Raw genomic sequence first — 23,256 nt, 5'->3', positions numbered from 1 at the left:
TGGTTTGTTTGTAGAATTAAAGTTCTGCACAGAGTAGTTCAACAAAAAGAATATAACTTTTTAAATCTTCATTCTGGTGCTGGCATCTTTCTATACAATGAGTGTAACTATTACAGGTTACAAAATTTTCATGCTCCAAATTATCTGGGAAGTATATCACATAATTTATTTCTATCTTCTATAATCTATCTTCTTTACACTTAAAAAAAAACCAAACTAGGGTGAAAGTCACATTTTCTCAAAGATTTTTTATTTCATTAATTTCGTATAGTTGGCCAAGAAGTAAGTTTGTGTGATCTAGCCATTAAAAGGGAGTAATTATATTAAATGAATTTTGAAAGTTAGACATCTCCAGCTGTTAAATATAGAAAGATCTGGAAGATCTACTATGTTTGGTTAAATAAAAAGGAAGGAAATAAACATAGAAGGGTGGGAGAAAAATATTTATTATTCAATAGAAATAAACCCAGCTATACATTATGGTAAGTGTAGAGTACTTTGTGTGTACTTTTGATGTGTAAGTACTTTGATAAGTAGAGTAATCTTCTCTGTATAGTGAATGTGCATGGAGAGCTGTCAGTATTTTAAAGGAAGACATTCTCATGAGTGTATATAAACAGGGAAAACAGCTGAGTTCCTGGCAAATATTAGTTGCTCAATAAACATTTGAATAAAATAATGACATTGAATAATTAATTAATAAGAAAGTTCATTCTATTTCTAGAATGTTGAAATTTTACCATTAAAAATAATCATTATATCATTAATATGTAATGATATTAAGTCATTACATGATCATTATATGATATAAAAATATCATTATAAACAAATGCTGAATTTTTATCTACATTTAGTCTGCATCTGTATAGATGATCATATGAATTCTTTTCTCTATTAATTAACACAGAGAATTACTTTCATTGAATTGTGAAAGTTAAAATAACCTTGCATTTCTAGACCCCAACTTGGTCCTGATGTCATATACGTATGTATTGCTTCATTTAATTAACTAACATTTTGGTAATATTTCAGGTCTTGCTTTAAGACTTTTTGGCCTCATGTAGCAGACAGACCCAAGAGTGTCCCTCACGTTCAGCCATTCTATAAACCCCTCCCTTTGAGCATGGGCAGGGGGTTTATAGAAGGGATGAATATGGGGCCTACCTTTGAGCATCACAGGGCTTGTGATTTGCTTCTAACTAAATAGAATATGAATGGCAAAGGTAATGGAGATCATAACCATCATTACACACGTATGTGTATATGTGCGTATACACACAAGCACTCACACACATACATGTATATATAGACATATATACCAATAATCACGTGATCTCGGAAGGAGACCCGGAGCTCCAGATCAGAATGCCACCTAGCCCACACCTTGATTGCAGCCAGTTAAAACTCTGAGCAGAGGACCCACCTAAGCTATCCTCAGACTTCTGACCCACAGAAACTGAGATAATAAGTGTGTTGCTTTAAGCCTCTTAGGTTGTGGTAATTTGTTACACAGCAATAGAAAAATAATACACCTCATAAAACGACTTGGGAAGTGCTTTTTCATTTTAATAGTATAATTCCTCCCTTAAATGATAACAGAATTCACAGGTGAAGCCATCTGGTCCTGGATTTTCCTTTGTGAGAGGATTTTTTAATTGATGATTCCATTTCTTTCATGTGAAGTATTATTTGCACTTTTTAATTTCTTGGGTTAACATGGTTAAGACGTGTTTTCCTAGGAATTTTCTCATTTCATCTACAGTTTCAAATTCATCAGCATAAATTGGGTTCAAAATAGCCTCATTATTTTGAACTTTACCAACCCACCAGAGAATTATCAGTTAATTTTTTAAAAACCAACGTTTAGCTTTGTTTATACTCTACTTAAATATTTTTACTTTATTAATTTTTCCTGCTAGCTTCATTTTTGCCTTCTTTCTCTATACCCTAGGTTTTATTTGCTCTTTTATTTCCTAGCTTCTTGAGATAATGCTTAGATCATTGATTTTTGGCCTTTATTTTTTCTAACATATAATAATGCTATAAATTTCTAAGCAGGGCTTTAACTACCTCCTAATATGTTTCAATATGTAGTACTCTAATATCACTAAATTCAACATTTTTTTCTTATTTTTAGTTTGAATTCTCTGACCAACGAGTTAATTAGAAGCATAGAGCATAATTTCCAAAAACTTAAGTACTTTGTATTTATCATTTTTTAATTTCATTTTTTGTATCAATTTCTAGCTGAATTCTGCTATTGTAAGAGAACATACTCTGTATGATTTCAATTCTTTGAAATTTGTTGAGTTTTCCTGTATGATCCACATTTGGTCAATTTTGGGAAATAAAATGCAAGATTCTCTATATATCACTGAGGACAAGCTTGTTTATCACGTTGCTCATATTATCATTATCTTTACAGATTTTATCTTCTTGTTCAGTCAGGTACTGAAAGAAGTGTTAAAATATTCCACCATGACATAGGGCATTTTTATTCTCCTTTTATTTCTGCTAACTTTTGTTCTCTATATTTTAAGTGTTTGTTATTAGGTACATAGCATTTAAAATTTCTACCTTCCTGGTATACCATTTTTTATATTTAAGTATCTCTTTTTATATTTACTATTTTTTATGAAAGACTACACTTTCTGATATTAATATAGCTGCACCTGCTTTATTTTGTTACCTAGTATTATATGGTATATCTTTTATGTCATTTTAGTTTCAACCTTTATTTCCATATTTTAGATTTCTTTTATAAACTACACATAGTTTAAAAAAATTCATTCAGTCTTTATTTCACATTGACTAGTTTTTCCACTTATATTTAATACAATTACTTCCACTTATATTTAATACAATTACTTATATACATTTATTTAAAAGTTAAAATAATGATGTTGGTTGTAATGTCAAATTTTAGTGAATTTCCTGGCCTTTTAGAGAATGGTAATGTAAATTAAATGAAACCCAGTGTTTCTGGATATGAATACCAAGATTTTTAATTTTTTTTTTTTTCAAAAAGCTTGTCCATAGAAGAAAAATAGTCACTCATGTGGATTACTCATTTTAATCTATGATGAAGAAAAGGAAAAATAGTAAAAATAACTAGCATTACCACAAAACTTTCCACCATACTCCAATAAAAATATAAATTGTTCCTATGAGTAAAATATAAGATATCTGGAGAATTTGTTATATAGCCAAAAGATGATTTTGCAACTTTCCAGGGACTTTGATGAACATTTTTAGCCAATATTAAATTTTTAATATTATAACTCTTCTACTTTTCCTATAATACTTATAATTTTATATTTCAACAACTTGAAATATCTTTTGAAAAATAATTTAATAGCCTATCATAAGGCATATTCCTATTATGTGGTATTCTTGAAACAACATAGATTTCAATTGAAAATAATAATTTTGCATAATAATAACTTTGTTATGAATATATAATCAGATTCCTTTTAAAAGTGCCTGTAGTGATTATAATTAATGTTAAGTGAAAAAAGAGAATATGCATGTAATTTCAGCATTCACATTTTGCTGATTCATGTTTCCCTGAGTGTCCATTTGAAAAAGACAATGTAGTTACTGAAAGGTAGCTAGAATAAGTTGTTTTCCTTCCAGGTAAGTTCCTTCACATGGAGACACAAGTTCCTAGGTAGGGCTAGAGGACAAGTAAGCCTTAATGCTGCCTCCTCTGGAAGCCTAATGAGGAAATAGGGGAGCCACAGAAGTTTGCAGTTTCTTCAGCCAACCTTTGATGAATACCAGTGGTAGAATGGGGCAAATCATCAGAAAACTAGCTCCTTTCTCATTTTGCCAAAGGAGGTAGTGCATCACCTTACTGGGATCCCTGGAAAAGCAACAGCAGCAGCCCTAAATCTGTGCAAATTCTACTGCCTCAGGCTGTGCAGGAATGGCTCATCAGACCCTCCTTCTTAGAGGGCCAGCTGGGTGCAATCATGACTCTTTTCTGGAACGGCCAAATAAGAATTGGCCCATAGTCTAATCTCATTGAGGTTGAACAGGTGTTTAGCCATTAAGCTGCAGAGGCGCATGGAGGGTGTCTGGGGCTTCCTAGAAAAAAATAACTCACATATACTTTTAAAAAAATACCCCAAGACCAGGTTTAATTTTATACTCTAAACTTCAGCAATTAAATTTAAACTCATGTACTATAAATAAGTTGCAGTAGCCAGTTTTGTGAGTTGCTAAAGTCTATAGAGTTGAACTACTTTTGGATATGAGAGAAAGAAAGACCCTTCCATCCTTAATTCCTTCCATCCAAAATAAAGATTTTAATTTAATGCAAATTAGATCTTCAACATCTGGTTCAACATTCACCTCTCAAAACAAGTCTTCCAAAAAAATAAAAATAAAATCCCCCCTAAACACACTTACTGTGATTATTTCCATATAACACAAAAGTGTTTATCTATGTACCATTTTTTTACACTTATCAATCATGTTTTAAAAAGAAACAATTGCTACCCAGTTAAGGTGCAAAAATCTATAGCACTAAATTGATATCTTTCATTTTTTCTAAAGTCCCAGAATAGTACTGCATACACAATAGCATTACAAATATGTTTCCTAAATAAACTTTTATTCTTACTTTATATTTTTCACATTTTAATGAGCAATTACATGTATAAAGCTGTATTCATCCATCTGTCTTTCAGATAAACACCCTAAATTATAAGCATCTTTGATCAAGAATAAAAATAGTCCCACTTTATTATGTTGGATAAGAGCAGTCTAATTAGAAACCAGCCTCTTGTTTAGTCAAGAAACTAAAAAAGTCCCATTTTTTGTAGGAGAAAATACATATTAAAATTAAAAAAATTAAAAAAAAACTAAGACCCTTATTTCTAACACGAAGTTGTTTTGTTACTCTCAGCTTCCCAAATAACTTCTCCTATCCTGGAAAAGTCATTTCTAAAATGTTTCTTAACACATTAATCACCAGTGAAACAATATGCTGAGAGATCTCAAAAGTGCTTCCACATTCAGTGTTATTCTAACCCAACTTTTGGATGTTAGTCTATAATTCATATCTCTTTGCTCACTTTCATATTAAACATGATTTAAATGTTTGAATATAGGAAACCATGTTCAAATGTGCCCTCTAAATAAGTAGTTTGTGTTGAAATACAGATGCTTAAATAGGTCTAATCAGTAATGCATTAATGAATAGAAAATTACCTAACATGGAAATCTTTTGGTATCATATATACAAAACATTACATTTCTCTCACGATAAAATTCCTGCATACGAACTATTTTTCATTATTTTGGCTACATATTCATGACTTCAATATTTTAAGTACCTATTCTGACTAGTTAAAAATATTGATAAGTTGAATAATTAAAATGAAGTTACTGATTCTTTTCTTCCCTATCCCCTATCCACACCGGCACATAGGAAGCAAATATTTGATTCAGTTGTTATGTGTATATCTTCCAACTCTAAGGGACACACATTAATTTCCTTCTCCCCTTGCCTTTCATATATTCCATGGAATTGCCTGCTGATATAGCTGTTGAATAAATATCTAAACACAGAGATAACACTGCCTTCTTCTATGAGTCATTCCTTTGGGTCCACTCCCATTTGGCTTAGGAGGACACCCTTCTCTTCTTCATGAGAGTAAAAACCCTGCATTACTTCTTACCAGCTGAAATTCTGCTAATGAGTCCTTTCTGGTTTTCACTTAGAGGCTAAAGGTGGTGATTCACAGTGGCAGGACTGATACTACTGTAATTATTAACTAGTAAGTCTGTGGTATGTTTAGCACTCCTCCATGAAATGCGGAGATGCTTATCACCAATAGTACTAAGCTTTGAGGCTCTAAGTAAAATTTTGAATCAACAATGGAAGTTCCACTTCACATCTTTTACTTTCTTATTTATTGAAATTTTCAATACTTGATTTCCATTTGTTCCATCTGAAGACCTATTAAATTCCTCTTCTTCATTCATTTGTTCGTTGGAGTGTAGTTATAAACCAGGCAGAAATTTCTGCTTTCAAAGGGATTATATTTAATGATATTAAACAAGATAAATAAGATATTCAGTACCCAAATATATCCTTATGATTTTTGCACTGCTGTTATTTTTCCCAGGGGCCAATATTTGTAGTTATCCTTGAGTCCTATTTCTTTTCCCACCAGAAGATTCTATTAATACTGCCTTTGTAAGGTTTTTATTCTCTGCTATTTTAATTCTTGCTACCACTACCATAATCTGAAGTACACTCGTGTAATCTCATTCCAGAATTATTATAACAGCCTCAATCCCTTTCTCCATAAGGTATTCTGCTAGAGTTATTATCAATACATTAAGCACACAAATATGATCATATAAATCATGTGTTTGAGAGTATTTGTTCTTATTCATTCAGCAAATATACATTGAGGAACTCACATGACAGTATTATTCTAGACCTTTGGAATATAATAGTGAACAAAAGAGACAATGCCTCTAACTATATGGAGTTTATATTATAGTAGAGGAAAACAAACAATAAACACATAGGGGCAGAGAAAAGAATATTGGATGATCTTTCTGATAAATTAGCATTTGAACAAAGACCCAAGAAAAGTGAGAGAGTAGGTTTGGGGGCTATCTGTGGAGACAGTATGGTAAGCAGAAGGAATAATAGCAACAGCATACCCAGGTAAAGGGATAGCAAGTTGGAATGAACTATGGGAAGGAAGGTATGAGATGAGTTCCTAGAGGAATTGTAAGGTGAGAAGTCATGAAGCGTCTTAGAAACCACTCCATAGGCTTTGGGGATTTTATTCTGATGGGAAGCCAACAATGATTTAAGCCTTGATGTGACATGATCTGACTCATATTTTAAGAAATTTATCCTGCTTGGTTCACTGAAAAAGGACATATGAAAAGGATGGTGGTTCTGATCAAGGTGGTAATTTTGTAGGGGTCTTTCTGAAAATTGGGTAAATTGTCAAAAAATTATGAAGACAGAACTCATAGGATGACTCTAAGGTTTTAACTTTGGAAATAGTAGCATGAAATAGCCATTAATTGATAGGTGGGAAACTGCAGGAGGTTTGTGGAGAGTGACAGAGAAGACCAGAAGCTCAGTTTTTAATTTGTTATGCTTTAAATTCATATTGGATATACAAGTAGACATGTCAAATATTAGTTGGATATACAAGTCTGAAGTTCAGGGGAGTGATCCAGTCTAGAGATGTAAATTATTCAGTTATCAGTGTGTAGATGGCACTTAAACTGTAAAACAGGCTAGGATTATCAAGGGAGTAAATATAGGTAGAAAAGACTGCAGGGTCCACAGAGATAATCCATCCAACTGGTCTCTCAGTTCCTTGATGTCACCAGTTTCAATGAGCTTCATTCCCTCTGTACTTCATCCATTTCCATGACCACAACTTGGGTCTTACCAGCACCTGGGAATGTTTTGGTCCTAAAATGCTTAAATCAAGCATTTTACTCTCTCACCACAATTCTGTATCCCTCTTCCTACACCCTTTTTTCAAATTTATTGAGACCCTGAATACTCTGCTTCATCAATCCCTTCCTACCTTCACTGAAATTCTTATTCAGCTTAGACTTTATGACATTCTTGTTAATATTCTCAATTATCTTGCTCCATTGGCCTTCCACAGTAATTGACTGGCAGAACCACAACCTGAAATCAAAATGACTGTAGGCATCCCCCCTCCCATACCTGAGCTACAGAGTACTGTTGGAGGAAAAGAAAACACACCTTTGAGTTTATTTATAACCGCTACAAATTCACTGCCTACAAGTGTACCCCGACACTTTCCACTAATCCATCTATGGTCTACCTAATTCTCCCACAATCCATAATGGCTAGATACATCTTCTCTATATTCCTGAACTATCTTAACCCATCATCTCCCCACTACTGTCAGCTAATTAGGTCTTTTTAACTTTGTGGGGAAAATAGAAACCATTAAATGGAAACTCTCGCAACTTTGTAAGATCCCCACCTACAAAAATGTTTGCATCAGTTTCCATTCTTTTCTTCTACTTCCATTTCACTTTTGAAGCGACATTTCTCTTTCTATGTAACATGCTCTGGAGTCCATCTTTTTCTGCTTCATCCAATGACCTATTAATTAACTTCTCTTTCCTCAGTAAATTCTTTTCCCTCTCTATGTGCTTTCCATATGTTTCAACACACTCAAATTTTCTCTCCTTAAAATAATTGTCTCTCAGCCTCATCACTTATGTTGGCTATTATTTCTTTTCACTTCCTTCATAATTAAACACTTAGAAATTGTTTCCTTAGCCACTGAATCCAATTCTCATCTTCCATTCAATTTCTTGGGCCACTGGAAACTTGATTCTACCTGAATTACTCCACTAAAATTATTCTCACCTAGACCACCCTTTATCCTCTTGTTGCTAAATTTCAGTGGGGCACGCTGTTCTTGAACTCTCAACATCCTGAAACTGCTAATAACCCTTTTCACCACCCTCTCTTGACCTTGGCATTCATGATTACAAACTTTCCTGGTATTCTTTCCTGTAACCAACCTGTTTTATCTTTTTTGAGGAATACTCTTCCTCTTAATTTTCCCTTTCCCTTTCCTCTGACCTTTAAATGCTTTTCTTCCTCAGGGCCTTATTCTGAACTCTTATCTTCTCATTCAGAATACATTTTTTTAGAATGATTTCATCAGCTCCAACTGTGTCAATTAACTATTCTACATGTTCAAATTAATGGCTATAAATGACATCTGACCTTTAAATTCCAAAATCATTCATATATTCCCAACTCTGTCACCTCAATTTAATGTGTCCAAAACTGAACTCAATATCCCCCCTCCAGAAATGCTCTACCTCATGGGATTCTTGTCTCTGTGTATGGTACCTTTATCCACTCAATTGCCAAATTAGAAAGTTCAAAATCATCCTTAACTCTTCAATAAGTTTTATTCTCCTTCCTCCAAACAACCACCTATTCTTGTGTGTTCACTAAGTCCTTAATAGCTCATGAATCAGTTTATTCCTCTCCATTCTCACTGTCACTTGACAGGCTCATACTAAAAACTTATTGTTTTAAACAAAATAAAATGTTGACTTTCTCCTGATATATTGCCTCAATTAGTTTTATAATATAGTAGGACAGACAAAAAAAAATCACCGTTATCATTTTTGTCATCCCTCCTTTGGATGACTGCAAGAGCCTTTTTCAATGGTTTTCCTGCTTAGTCGTTTCTCTAAATCACCCTCCACTAGAGTCAGAAAAATGTTTCTGAAGGACAGAGCTGATTAAGTGACTCTCCTGTTTAAAGACTTTAATGGGTCCTCATGTTCTTTAGTATAGAGTACAATTTTTTTCCATGAAATTTCTTACTTCTTGCTCTGGATTAATTTTTTACCTTCTATCTCACCACTACCTCCCATCCTTCAGCTTATTTCCTACTCTAGCCACTCTAAGTTATTTTCTAATTTTTAACTTATGCATATAGTATTTCCTTATTTAAAATTCCATGTTCCACCTTTCTCAGTTGGCAAACTTCAACTCATTCTACAATTAGACATTATTTTCTTTTATTTGCCCTCCTTGATCCTCCAGCCCCTTTTTACTCCCATCAATTGGATTATGTTATCCTCTTATTTTCATTTCTTCCTGTGCTTACATTATATTGTAATGTTTTTACCAACCTGTCTACTCCACTATATTGTAAGATTCTGAAATAAGAAACTGTGAATTGTTTACCACTGTATTTCCAAAACCTAAACAAAGGTCTAGCACACAGCATACACTCAAATATACACTGAATTCTGACTAAACAAATACGAGAATGAAAGTTAGTAATATAGCAATATAACATTCAGGCTGAAAGAAATTAAATTAGATAACAATTCAGACTCACATTTTTTATTCCCTTATCTTTTGAAGCAAGTGAGTAGAATATTGGCATTTTTTGAATAATCAAATTAAGATCAGTTCTGGAGACTTCAAAATTTTAATGCTATCTACAAGATGAAAAATATATAACCTGGTCTAAATAGCACCCTCAGGAAATTGAATTTGTTTTAAATTCTGTGGAGTGTTTACTCAAATTGCTAAGAACCATCAGGAAGACCATTAAAATGAGAACAGAAAGTACAAAAACATGGAATGTACAATTCTGCTTCCTCAGTGGGGAAAGAATTAATAGAGCTGGAGAATGTTCAGGACAGTGTGCATATCAAGCCCAAGGATACCAATTAGATGCATATTCACTTATTCATCACACTCTAGAAATAAAGAGAACCATTAGCATTTGAATAAAGGAAACTTAGAACAATTAAAATACTAAGTTGTGTAGGAAGCAAATTTATAGATCTTATCACTCCGGGGTAACAAATAGAAAGAAAAACAAGGGAGGAACTGAATAGCCCCAGTGGCATTCTTGCTGTAAGTCCTGGATAAGGCAATGAGGTGGACTTGATTCAAACACTGATAATAGAACTCTGAACTATCAAGACACTTCGACACTTGACCAGTGTGTTCAGGAATTTGTTTCGTATAGTCTAGGGTTTGTCCCACATTACTCTTTATTAGATTTTGTCCATATTAACCCTCAAAAAGAATCAGAAATAATAGGAAAGTAAGTAGCTAGTTTATATCAGTTTATAAATAATCAGAAAGTTTCTTAAACCAAATGACAGAGAAACTCCCCTCATTGTATACATTAGTCTGCTTGGATCTATATCATGAAACTTAACTTTTGTGGCCAAGCCAGCCGAGCTACTAAATCCCACCTGCAGACTTAGACCTAGCTCGCAGTCTGGGACAAATCCTGGCTCCAGGCTGAGGGTTGGCCAACACCTCTATGTCACTGGCTCATGGGCTCAAAACAGGACAGTGATCTGTCACACTACTGGTACCACATGGACCTGCATATCTACAGCTCTCCAGATACCAGGTTCAGCTGGTATAGCAGTATAACTATTCATGCTTTATACCTGTTTTTCAGCATCCAAAATCCCCTTGGCTATCAGAAACTGAGTTACCTAGACCTTACCCTGGCCTTCCTAATGGCCGGCCTGATGACCTGACAACTTGATAATGAGGGATATCCGTGACACCTTACATTTCACAAGCTTTTCATTTTTAATAATGTTAATATTTTAAATTTAAAACACTATAGCAAAATGGTATATTAAAAAAAGCACTTAATAATGATATTTTACCCTTTAGATTTTAATTATCTATTTCCTTATTTTTATTTTTATATGTAAATATATGCTATGTTTTTACACTGGAGGTTAATCTGTGATCTAATTTTTGTGAATGAAAAATATATGCAGAATGTAGAATATCTTTGATACAAATTTTCAAAGACAATTTTAAGTTAACATAAGGGACAATATTTTTCTTAATGATAGAAGGGTTTATTTTCTAAGATAACTATGTGATTTAGAAAAATCTGCAGCAGCAACTGATTTCCAGTTTACAAATTTAAAAACATACTTTTTGAAATTCTTTTCAGAAGAAAGCCATTATAAAACTCTTGAATTGCCCCTGAAAATAATGAATGAGTGATTCTCTCTTTCATTATTAGCATTAAAACTGAGACTTCTTGAATTTTCAAAAAACCTATTTAACATTTATTGTTAAAAATATTAATGCAAACTATACTCCTGGAGTTACTCAAATTTATTCTTACCAGATATGCAAAGTTATTTATAATGACATTTGCAAATTTGACACAACTTTTTATACATGCTTACTATCTGAAAAAAATGCAAAATTCACTTTTTTCTAATGCTTCAGAAATAATATTTATATCTACCCACAGAAAATTTTTCAATTTTTAAATATACCATTTATATTTAAAGATGTATCTGATATTTCTATTATACTGGTAAAGAAATTACTCCACAGCTACATATCCTTGTAAGAGACCATTCATTCAACACTTTATATATTCTGTTCAATGAGAAAAAATTATAGGAACTTGAATTTCTTACCAATGAAAATTTCATCATAGAATGGGTTTAGTAATACACTGTCAACATTTATAAAAAAGACACAACTTTAGAAATGGATAATGAATAATAGTATTCAGATAATCTATTATAAAAGCCTTTTTTTAAAGAAAGAAAAAGTAATATGAAACTTCAAATGGACTTAGGTTATGTATAATTTAATCTGACTTTCAGTTTTCTAACCTGGGGGCAAAAACAATAGCTTAATTCAAAGCCTTATTCTTAAATGACTGAAGCAACTCTAGACACCATTACCGTTTTACCTTCATACTTGGACTACTTTATATAAGCTTTATAGAGGATTGAAAAGTGATTTTATTACCTAGCTCTTGGTAATATCCTCTCAATATCTCTTTAACAATGGGAAACACTAAATGTATGTATACTGTTAACACCCTAGATTGTCTAAGCTAGGGTGTTAACAGTATACATACATTTATGTACTCTGACATTTGTGTGATGTTTTCCACTCTACAAAAAGTTATAAAGTAAGCACTATCATTGAATTTCAGAAAATGTAGGTAGCAGTATAAAATACCCATCATCATGGTAAGGGATGGCCAAGAGAGGACCTATATCTTCATAATATTATAAATTATGTCCAAAGAAAAAAAGACATACATATATGTAGTATAAAAATACAAATATACAGTTCACTTTTAGCTTTTGGGAATGAAGTTGATTAAGTTTGCCTTTAGGTCACCATTTTTCCTTTCTGTGACCTTTTTCCCCTGTAAGGGGCTTCTTTCAGTAACTAGGATTTATGCTGACTCAATCTTCCATGTTTAGAAACTTGCTTTCTTGAAAGGATATGATAAACTAATTTATTTTAACATGTAAATAGCAGGTAAGAGTTTTATGGTCACATGCAGAAGAGAGGTGTTTAGTTTAGTTTTGAACAAGGGACAAATCCTCTTAAAACCAACCTATCTCTAATCGCAGAATTCTTTCAGGAATCAGTGAACAGTGAGGGAGGTATTTTAAAGGAAATGGATTTATTCTTCTAATAAAGGTTGAATGCTATGCACAAACATAACAAGAAGCAGCAGGATGAAATTACATCACATAAGCAGTCACCTACACTACTACACTGACTTACATTTCATCTTGCCTTATGCTGCAATATAATAGGTTCAGGGACTAAATATAAGCAGCTATCTGAAGACAGTACATTTTTTTCCCTGCATAAATTTAGACAATGAAAATAAAAGGAAGGGAAAGGACTAAAATATGTTGTTTAGCCTACTTTAGGAGCATTATGAAGATTAGACAACATCATGAGACACATGAGAGTGAGAGAAAGAGCTACAATTGAAAGTTATCTTTTTAACATTTCAGTGGTGTCTTAAAGTAATTATATACTTCAGCTAGATGCCTAGATGAAGTATAGCTAAAAATTGACAACACAGGATTCTGTGTGTTCCACATTAAACCTCACAGTGCTAAGTGAAAAGCAAGCAGTGATACAAATTTATGCATTGGCTGTTTGTTGAAATAAATTGAATTTTATTACTTTAGATATACACCATGAATTCATGTTTGTGCCTCAAGTGTGAAATCACAGGAATGTTGTTTTACTCAATGTTTTCTGAAATCAGACATCACAGAAAGGACTACAATGTTCCAATACTAGATTATCAATCTCTTGTTATTGCCTAAAAATGACAATCTTTTAAAACTTTCAAGCACTTTCTCCAATTTTCTAGAAGCTTCCTGGGTAAAGCAGGAAAGAAACAGCAATATCAAGAATCAATACTGCGAAAAAAATGGGCTAAAATAATTTTTTCTCAGTAACTAGAAAGTATATTGCAACTGAAATCATACACTTATTTACAATGGTAAACTCTCAAGTTCCAAAAAGTTTTAACTTTTTTTGTAGCCCATTAGTAGGACATAAGATGTTTACACGTACTAATGAAGCTTTTATTCTTATTTTTAGAATCAATGTATGGAGATGAATTTTATGAGTATTAAAACTTTTTAAAACACTAAATGACACCTCAGAGCAAGTTCACATTTTTGTATTAGTTACAGCAATAGCTATAAAGTTTTGAAAGAAACTATTTCAAAAAGTTACCTGTATGACAAATTGTATACAAGTAACTCTGATGATCTGGTATGTACATAATTCATTTCGTCAATAGTTAAATTTAATGAAGAATCTAACTTACCGGTGGATCAGCCCCCTTAGAACCAGTCAGCCCTCCTGTTAGGGATTCGATATCCTGAAAAGGGGAGAGGTGTCGATTGTAAAATGCTACTCAACAGCATGGAGAATTTCCCAGTCCCACAGTGTAATATTTTCTTTAGCTACAAAGTTAGGGCACTCAGCTATATTTTTTTTTTTGTTTTGAGACAATCTTACACACTGTAATGCTATATATACCAATTGTCGTATCTAAAAATCTAGATATTTTCTCCAACTCTGTATAATCTGTAAATAGAAAAAAATACAAACAGACTAATTATTCTTGAAATATGTAAAGAAAATGGCTCTAGGTGGGAAAGCAGATGTTTCATTCTCTAAGAAGCTGAAGTGACGGCAGAATAGAAAAAAGAAAATTTAATGAAACTGCAATTTAACATATTATTTGCAAATATTGAACCCATGGAAAATGCTTAAACTCCAAAAAAATCTAATTATCTACAGTTCACTCTATTACTATACATAGAAGATGAAAATACAAACAGATATGGACAGATTAGCTATTCTTTTATAAGGATTGATTTCTAATCTTAAATCGGTAACCACAGTAGATCATGCCTGAGAAATGATTACAATTGACAAGGGTATCACAAATGAAGAAATGGGTGATGCTGTGACAAACTCGAGAGCAAGTGCGCTGTTTTAGGAACAACTAGAGCTCAGCCTTATCAGTTGTACGGCTTTGGTCACAGGGTTACTAATCATATGGCTTTTTCAAAAGTAGCTAGAATTTTAGGTTTTTAAGTAAAATCTCTCAGGACTTTAATGTTTGCAACTGTTTTAATTTTTAAACCATCCCCCCACTCCTCCCAAATGAAAAAAACAAAACAACAACAACAAAAAAACTGTCTGCTCATAGGTAGATGAATAGGAGTTTGGGGTTAAATTGATAAGTTACAGTTTTTGCTAAAAAGTTTCTTTCTTGTGACCCTGGTCACTTGTTATCTGTTTGCATCTAGTTGAATGGATAGGTTTGAGGAACCTGGGGAAATGTATTGCAGTAAGAAATCAAAGATGAAAGAAAGATAATTCAGTGAAGATAGAAGGAAAAGAAATTTAAATATCTATGATCAGAGAAACAGCCAACACCTGGATATCATTAAGAATACATGTTACTAATTCACTTGGGACTCAATTACATCATTTCACTGGTATCTCAAAAATGGAGAATCTTAACAATAAATATGGGACTCTAATGAGCATGTGAAGGAAACATTAAAGGCAGGGCAGAGAAGAAGGAAGGGATGGTGTGGTGAAAGTTTCCATCTGAAGGAGCTGACTTTGAACAGGAACTCGATGAGTGATGAACTTCTGCATGCATATTTTATTAAGGGCCATGAATGATAAGGCAACCACAAGAATGCTTGCCAAGAAACTTACTGTCTTCTTCGTAATGCATATATTGTATATAATATTTTTTCCTACCCAGTCCCTTTGAGGAACTTCTTCCCTCCCCATTCTAGTTCTAAAAGAGGCTTGTAGAAATTGCTTCAAATGTTGCAGGGGCCTGCCAGAGAATTAAGGCAATATGGATTCTATAAGATATAATGGGAGTGTCTAAGTCCTTGATACTATCATTTGAGCAATGTTTGAAACTGGATGTTCTCCCTGCCTGCAACTTTAAGATAAGTTTCTGGCTCCCAAACACTAGAAGATCCTAATTAATACGTCTGCAATATAAAGTCTATTTTGAAAAGGCCCTCCCTCTCCATCCTATTGAAATTCTTTATTCCAACACCACACATACCATAAACAATCAAATCATCTAAATTATTTGATCTTACGTGATTTTTAACATTTCTATTGTTATCTAAGTAAATCATGTCAGTATACAATAAAATTAAGCATGAAACATATTTATAAATTGGCAAACAAAATTAGCATTCCTTTTGAATCCAAAGATAAAATATAATTTAAAAATTGTTTTAGAATTTCATGGAGTGAAATAAAATGGTAATAAAATGGCTAGAGTGTTAGATTAACAGAAAATAAAACACACAGCCCTTTGCACTTTTTGATAATACTCCTGTTATGACCATGACTAAAAACAAAGTTCTATTCACATGAAAGGTTTCTTCCAAGCACATTTTAAATGAAAAGAAAAAAAAAAAAAGTGTTAAGTATATCTTGAGTTAATACCTTTGTTATTCATAGAAAGGCATATAAATTATATTAACAATAGAATTTCTGATGACATTATCAGAGAGATAATAGGGAAATTAATTCAGAGAAAAAATATTTTAGCAATTTAGTTGAGGTATTTTGTCATCTTGTTAATTAAAAGTTCTACCATGATGATTTCTTGCCATTGTAGAAAAGTTGGGCCAATGCTCCGATCTGTAAAATTTTAAAGTTTTCATGATAGTCATGGTCTTGAAAAAAACTAAAGCAACAATAGAATTTTGAAGATGAATGGCAAAGGCATTGGTATTTCTGTTTTTAACATGTTGAATTAAAGCAAATTATGAACTCATGGCTCTAAAGAGAATACAGATATATTCTTTTATTCTGTTTATTCTTTTAATTAAAAAAACTTTTTTTTGATCTTATTTTCTATTTTGAGTGTAAGTTGAGAGACAGTGTCCTACTTGGATAGATGCCCAAGTTAAACATGGCTTATCTATCACTTGATGCAAAAAAAATTTTCAGGTGTGAATAACAAGCATAAGTGTGCATGAATGCATTTATGTTGTAAAATTAATAGGTGAAATAAATCCCTTGAGAAACTATGAAAACAGTTGAAAGTGAGTCAGTCTTTCTGATGGTTGTTGAATATCTTATCTACAAAATATAACTTAAATCTTTGACAAATTTGTCTATCTTGTTATTTACATGTATTTTTATATAGATAACAAAAAGGGAGACACTAAAAAGTAAAAACATTGATTTCCTAGATAGTTTTTAAACTTACTATTGTAATAATGTTATTTGTTTGATTAAAACATTCAAAACAAACTTTGATTTTTTTTACTACGTTATGGAATTTTTTAAAACTATGTTGTACACCATATTCATTTAGATTTAATAGCTAATAAAATAATAACTACTTACAGAACATTTACTACATGCAGGCACTCTTTAAATGCTTTATAAACAGTTTTATAGGGTAGTTATAAGAGCCTTATAAAGTAGTTATTTCTTTTCTCACTTAGGCTAAAAGGTTTATATAACTTACCCAATATCACACAGCTATTAAGAAGTGGGGTTACAAAATATATTTGTTTGACTCCAAACCTGTGTTTTTAATACCAGTTGTAGGAGGACAGCTTTATCCTGGCATCCTGGTGACCTTGCACATATCTACGTGGGCCATGTAGGCAAGGCTAACCTTAGGCTGGCCCATGTCTTGGTGGAATATCCTGTGGACCTCCCAGGAACATGACAAGGTAAGCAAGTCATGAAGACCTTACACGTGGCTGTTTCTCATTCTCCTCCCTGGCACCAATGAGGCATGGAACTTTCCACTGCACTCATCTCCCCCATCCTCAGATCCATCTGCAGGCTATAAAACTGCTAAGGTGCGATATGGAGTGGGCTCCTCCCCAACAGAGCAGCCTGCCACTCTTGTTGTCTGTCATCTGGCTCATCCAATTTAGTGTTGTCCTGTGGGCCTAGCGACCACGTCCAGGATTAGATTTAGGCTACTGATGTGACTAAGGTGCAAAATTTAAGGAGGCACTCATTTTGAGGGTCATACAGGTGCTGATCCTGCCCTTGCAGGATCCTGAGAGTGAGTGCCTCCTTAAATGTTATACCCTAGGCACCTCATTCTTAGACATCTGCAAAAACAAGCTGACATTTGTACAATCCTGAGAGCGAATGACTCCTTAAACTTTGTGCCCTAAGTACCTTACTTGTCTCACCCTAGTCCTGGCCCTTCTAGGGGTGTGGAAAGCTGACACCACGGAGACTTTGTTTATGCTGTATATGTAATATAGTCTTTCAATCCATTTGGACTCATTGTCTCCTTCCCAGTCAAATCTACAGAAGTGTGGCAAGCCAACCTGGCACCTGCCCACGTGCTGCTGCTCAGGGACGGCTTGCTGCTTAATATCAGCATTATATAGCCTCCTTTATACGGGCTGCTGTTATCTACACAGAACCAAATAAACTAGGATCTATTAATTATGGAATCCAATTCACTTCTTAAAAAGAAAATTCAGGTAATGGAAGTTTCACTTCCCTCTCCAAGGTGTCAAATACCTGAGCGAGGTTATTAGCAGTCCTTGACACAAGCTGTAGAGAGTCAGTCTCTTTTAATATGGGAAAACCCTGCTTCTGAGATGGAAACCTGGTAATTCAAGGCTGACCCATGAATCAGAAGTCTTAAGGCTCGGGAAGGGCGAGCCACAGATGGAGTGGAGCAGTCAGTGTCAGAGCTCTAAGCAGAGTGAGATTTGAAGGCAGCCTGGAGCATGGGTATCACCTCCACCCAGGTTTAAAATAAACTCTACTTTGTGCTGCACTGATGCTGTTGGTTGCCCATCTGCACCTTTTTCCCTTGCTCTAAAAGTTGACATATTTTTCCCTTGACAGACAATTTGAATGATGGAGCTATAGGGATTAATCATGTGGTTTTCCCTGCAGATCATTAAGTTCAGATGTTGTAAATCTTGCTTCCTCTGTGTGGAGGTGGGAAAAAGGAGGATATTAGAAGTTGAGGTTTCACTCAGGACTATTGCTGGATCCTTATTTTTATTCCTGAAGAGTAGGATCAGCCAGTTACGGTCAAGGAAAAGATGTTAAGGTAGCTTGGGTATCAAATACATTAAAAATGAAGAATAGAAAATTCTAAACAGTCAGTTGAATCTAACATTGCACATGCCATCAGACCCAGAATATCTTAAAACCTAATAGTTACATTTAAAGTTAATATCAAGTTTTCAAGTACTACTCTTCTACAGAATCACTTTATATAATATGAAAATACTTAAAGCATTACAATATTGTTACCAGCTATGAGTATTTTGAAATTTGATTTATGCATATTTGTAATCTGCAATTATTTTAGAATATCTTCAGAGAAAGTGATTATATTTCAATATAGAGTACATTTTTATGCACTAAACAATCTATCAAAAATATATTAGTATAGGACTTCCCTGGTGGTGCAGTGGTTAAGAATCCACCTGCCAATGAAGGGGACACGGGTTCGAGCCCTGGTCTGGGAAGATCCCACATGCTGCAGAGCAACTAAGCCCGTGTGCCATAACTACTGAGTCTGTGCTCTAGAGCCCGCGAGCCACAACTACTGAGCCCACGTGCCACAACTACTGAAGCCCACGCGCCTGGAGCCCATGCTCCGCAACAAGAGAAGCCACCGCAATGAGAAGCCCGTGCACCACAAAGAAGAGTAGCCCCCACTCGCTGCAACTAGAGAAAGCCCGCGTGCAGCAACGAAGACCCAACACAGCCAAATAAATAAATAAATAAATTTATAAAAAAAAAAATATATATATATATATTAGTATAGTGAAATCAATATAAAATAGTAAAACATCAACCATATTTACTGAATTATTATATTTAAAATTTGTTTCAAGGTCTTTAAAAATATGATGAGGTATTTTATGTTTGTAGAGAAGTTTACAAAATTCATATATTCAAAATATCCAAATTAAGCATTTCTCTCATCCCTTTTATGGAAAAATTCCTCCCAAATGTCCCTCACGTTCCATTCTCTTTCGATGCAGGCTTTTGTCCCCACTACGTCACTGTTACCCCTCTTATCAAGGCTGCCAATGACATCTAATTAGCTGAATCAACTGTCAAGGTTCATCATCATTTTTCTTGTCTCTAAGCCACATTTGACACAGTTAACCACTCCACCCTTCTTGAAATACTTTTTCTGGTCTTAGTATCCATTGAGTTTCACCCTCTGTGTAATTTTATTTAGTACCATGGCTTTAAGTACCATGTATGCTAATGAATTCTGGATTCCTTTTATCCTCAGAGATTTACACTGCGTACAACCTCCACTTGGGTGTATTACAGTTATCTAAAACTTAATGCAAAATCAAACTTGATTCTCACCTCAAACCTTCCCCCAAATTAGGTTTCTGTCCCAGTACTGTCCATCTTGACATCACCATTTACCCAGTTTCTTAGGTCCAAATCCATCAGCAAATCCTGCCAATTCTATCTTTAAAATATGGCTTGAATTAGACCATTTCTTACTACCTGCATTACTACCAACCTGATCCCGTGGACCAAATCAACAATATTCTCCCTTGGGCTAAATAATGATCTTCCTAACTGTTGTCCCTGCATCTGTTCTTGTATCCTCATTCCTCATATATTCTCCACACTGCAGTCAGAGCTATCTATTTAAAATGCACATTAGATCAGATTACTCCCATGATCCAAATCCCTCCATGGTTTCCCACTAATCTTACAACAAAATACAAACTTATTACTATGTCATGCAAGCCCTGTGATGATCTGGCTTTGCCCACCTCACTGATCTTGTCTTTTGCCATATCCTTCTTTCTCATGCCACCCAGCCACACTGGCTCCATTGCTGTGCAAAAAACAAGCCAAATATAACTAACTGTCTAAATCAGTGAAGGTTCTACCCAGAAACAAAAGGCTAACTCAAAAACAATGTAAAAGAGCATTTAATCAGAGGATATTTTATAGAGGTATGGAGGGTTTAATGGATCCAGCGGAATGTGAAGCATGGAGACTGACGGAAAGTCATAATAACCACTCCAAGCCCAAAGGAGTAAGGTAAAAGAACAATGTTGTCAGGAGTCCAGCAAGGGATGAGCGCCACTCATCAGCCTCTAGAGCAGTTGGCTGCATGTGGAGCTCAACAAGTACTTTTTGAATGGATGAATGACTGACTGAATGAGTAAAGCAGGTAATATAATTTTATACCTAAAAAAGCCAAGTCTCAGAGTATACAAATGATGAAGTATTTCTAATTGTTGTATACATGTATCACTTTGAAAGCATGGCTCAAGGTAATAGTGTCTGTACATCAAATCTTTTTCGAATGCCTGAATGAACAAGTTAATGAATGACTTGCCCAAGATCACACAGCCGGTAAATGCTCCAAAGAAGCCTTGAAATCCTGGGTGTTATAACCCCAAGCACAGTGTACATTTTTTTCCATTATACACCACTAATGAGATATCCTCCTTAAAAAAGACACTCAACTCTATATTATCTTGAGACAATATATTTCTATATATCCCAGAGTTTCTAGTTCATAAGAAGGAAAATACACAAAATGATTTAATAGATAATAAACAATACATTAAATTTATCTTCTGGTGAAATACTGTCAATACTTCAAATTAAAAACCTGATACCCTAATTATTGCACAATAAATAAATCCATGCTTGATAACTTTATATAACATATGTGCTGAGCATTAATAAACAGTTCAAATACATTAAACTAAAAATCAATAATGTTTATTTTTATGTAACATTTCATAGTGTGTAGGTACATAGCACTGGCAATGATTAACAGTCAGAAAACAAAATTTCTTTTAAAAAATCATTCAGTTTTTTACATAAGCCTTAATGGAAACAATCTTTCATCCCAGAACACCAGCTCCTTGAGGCAAGCATCCAAATAATGAAGCTGAGTTTATTAATGAGGCATCTTCCTGCTCTACCAGGCTTAAGCTGTTAGTGTTTCCTTGGCAACTTTACAGGGTAAATTTCCGGGGAGGCAGAGAAGAAGCAAGAAACACACACAACCAATAAATCGTCTTTCTTGTGGAAGCCAGAAAGAGCCCTATTTAGTCATTCTTTAAAAATTTTTAATAAAGGAAAATATCTACACTCTTACTGCGAGCATAGTCCAGCCCAAATCTGAATTTTCCCTGAGCCACACAATTAATTCCTTCAAATGAGAATGACTGAGCGTCTGTTATGACTGAGGCACTGTGCTGGACACAGAGAGCATGATGATGAATAAGTCAAGGTCACAGCTTTCAAAGAGTTCACAGTCTAGTAGGGCATGAGAATGACAAAGACAATTTAGTCAACAAGTGCATGCTGCACACAAAGTAAGCACAAGGCACCACACTGAATCTGGTGTATGGAATCCAGAGGCTATGACATCCTCTCTGACTTCAAGGATCTTTCAGAATGTCAATCTGAAGAATAACATGAGGAAGAATTCAGAGAAATAAGGTGCTGAATTTACAACATATAGGGGTTGTAAAGGGAAATTTTATAAAGTGACAATGTCTGAGTATTTCATGTTGCTGGAATTGTATTTGTTTTTGAACGCACACTGGGTAAGTCTGCCCTAAGACCTTGGTTGGGTAACATAATAATTAACATTTATTAAGCATTTACTGTACCAGATGCCATGCTGAAATTTCTATTGCCTCATTAAAAAGCATCCCAGCTCTTTTAGCTGATTATTTTCACCATTTTTAAGATGATGAAACTTAGTCTTCAAGAGTTTAAATGACTTGACAAAGGTTACATAACTACTAAGTGTTCAAAGCTAAACAGGCTAACTTCAGAGGCAATGATTTTTAACTATTATGCTCTCTTGAGTAAGTGGAGGTGTGGAAAAAAATGTGGAGGACATCTTGGCATGCCACATAGTGACTTGGCAGAAAACATACTTATTCAATATTTGTAGAAGAAATGAATAAAATTGCAAGCAGAATTTTTCTGAGGTGAGGTGGATATTCTCTGATGGAAAAAAGAATATCCTTGTCTGACCTACAGATAAGAGCATTAATGCCACTGGATTTAGCAAAAAAGTAAAATTCCAAAGATTTTTGCTATATATTTCTAAGTTCAAAGTATCCTTTTCAAACTCAAACCTAGACAGGAAATCTAATATGTATCAAAAACATAATTGTGACAGTGTTGCATGGAATAGGGTTTTCTGAAGAAAGTACCAAAGAGATTTAAGGTTCTGCCTTTTCCATGGAGTGCCCTCTTTGAAGCACTTTCCATTATGATTTTTCTGTGCTGCTCTTTTTCTTGTCTATTCCCTTCCATATGGCTGAGGTGATAAAGGGAACCTTTTGCTAAATCCTGACTCAGACTCAGCTCCT

The 23,256-nt window shown here is 34.1% G+C and overlaps 1 protein-coding gene across 8 annotated transcripts in view; it reads right to left on the bottom strand.

The window, feature by feature from the left end:
• PPFIA2 (PTPRF interacting protein alpha 2) overlaps positions 1-23,256 on the bottom strand; it is a 479,171-nt gene that overhangs the window by 376,470 nt on the left and 79,445 nt on the right. For all 8 annotated transcript variants that reach the window (XM_057557043.1, XM_057557042.1, XM_057557045.1 and 5 more), the window contains one exon: positions 14,184-14,237. In XM_057557043.1, the coding sequence (XP_057413026.1) occupies positions 14,184-14,237 (54 nt within the window). The remainder of the gene's footprint in view (positions 1-14,183; positions 14,238-23,256) is intronic.

The sequence above is a fragment of the Balaenoptera acutorostrata genome, chromosome 11, assembly GCF_949987535.1.
Source record: "Balaenoptera acutorostrata chromosome 11, mBalAcu1.1, whole genome shotgun sequence".
Classification (NCBI taxonomy): domain Eukaryota; kingdom Metazoa; phylum Chordata; class Mammalia; order Artiodactyla; family Balaenopteridae; genus Balaenoptera; species Balaenoptera acutorostrata.
The sequence above is the reverse complement of the archived record's forward strand: the minus strand, read 5'-3'. Positions and strand labels throughout refer to the sequence as shown.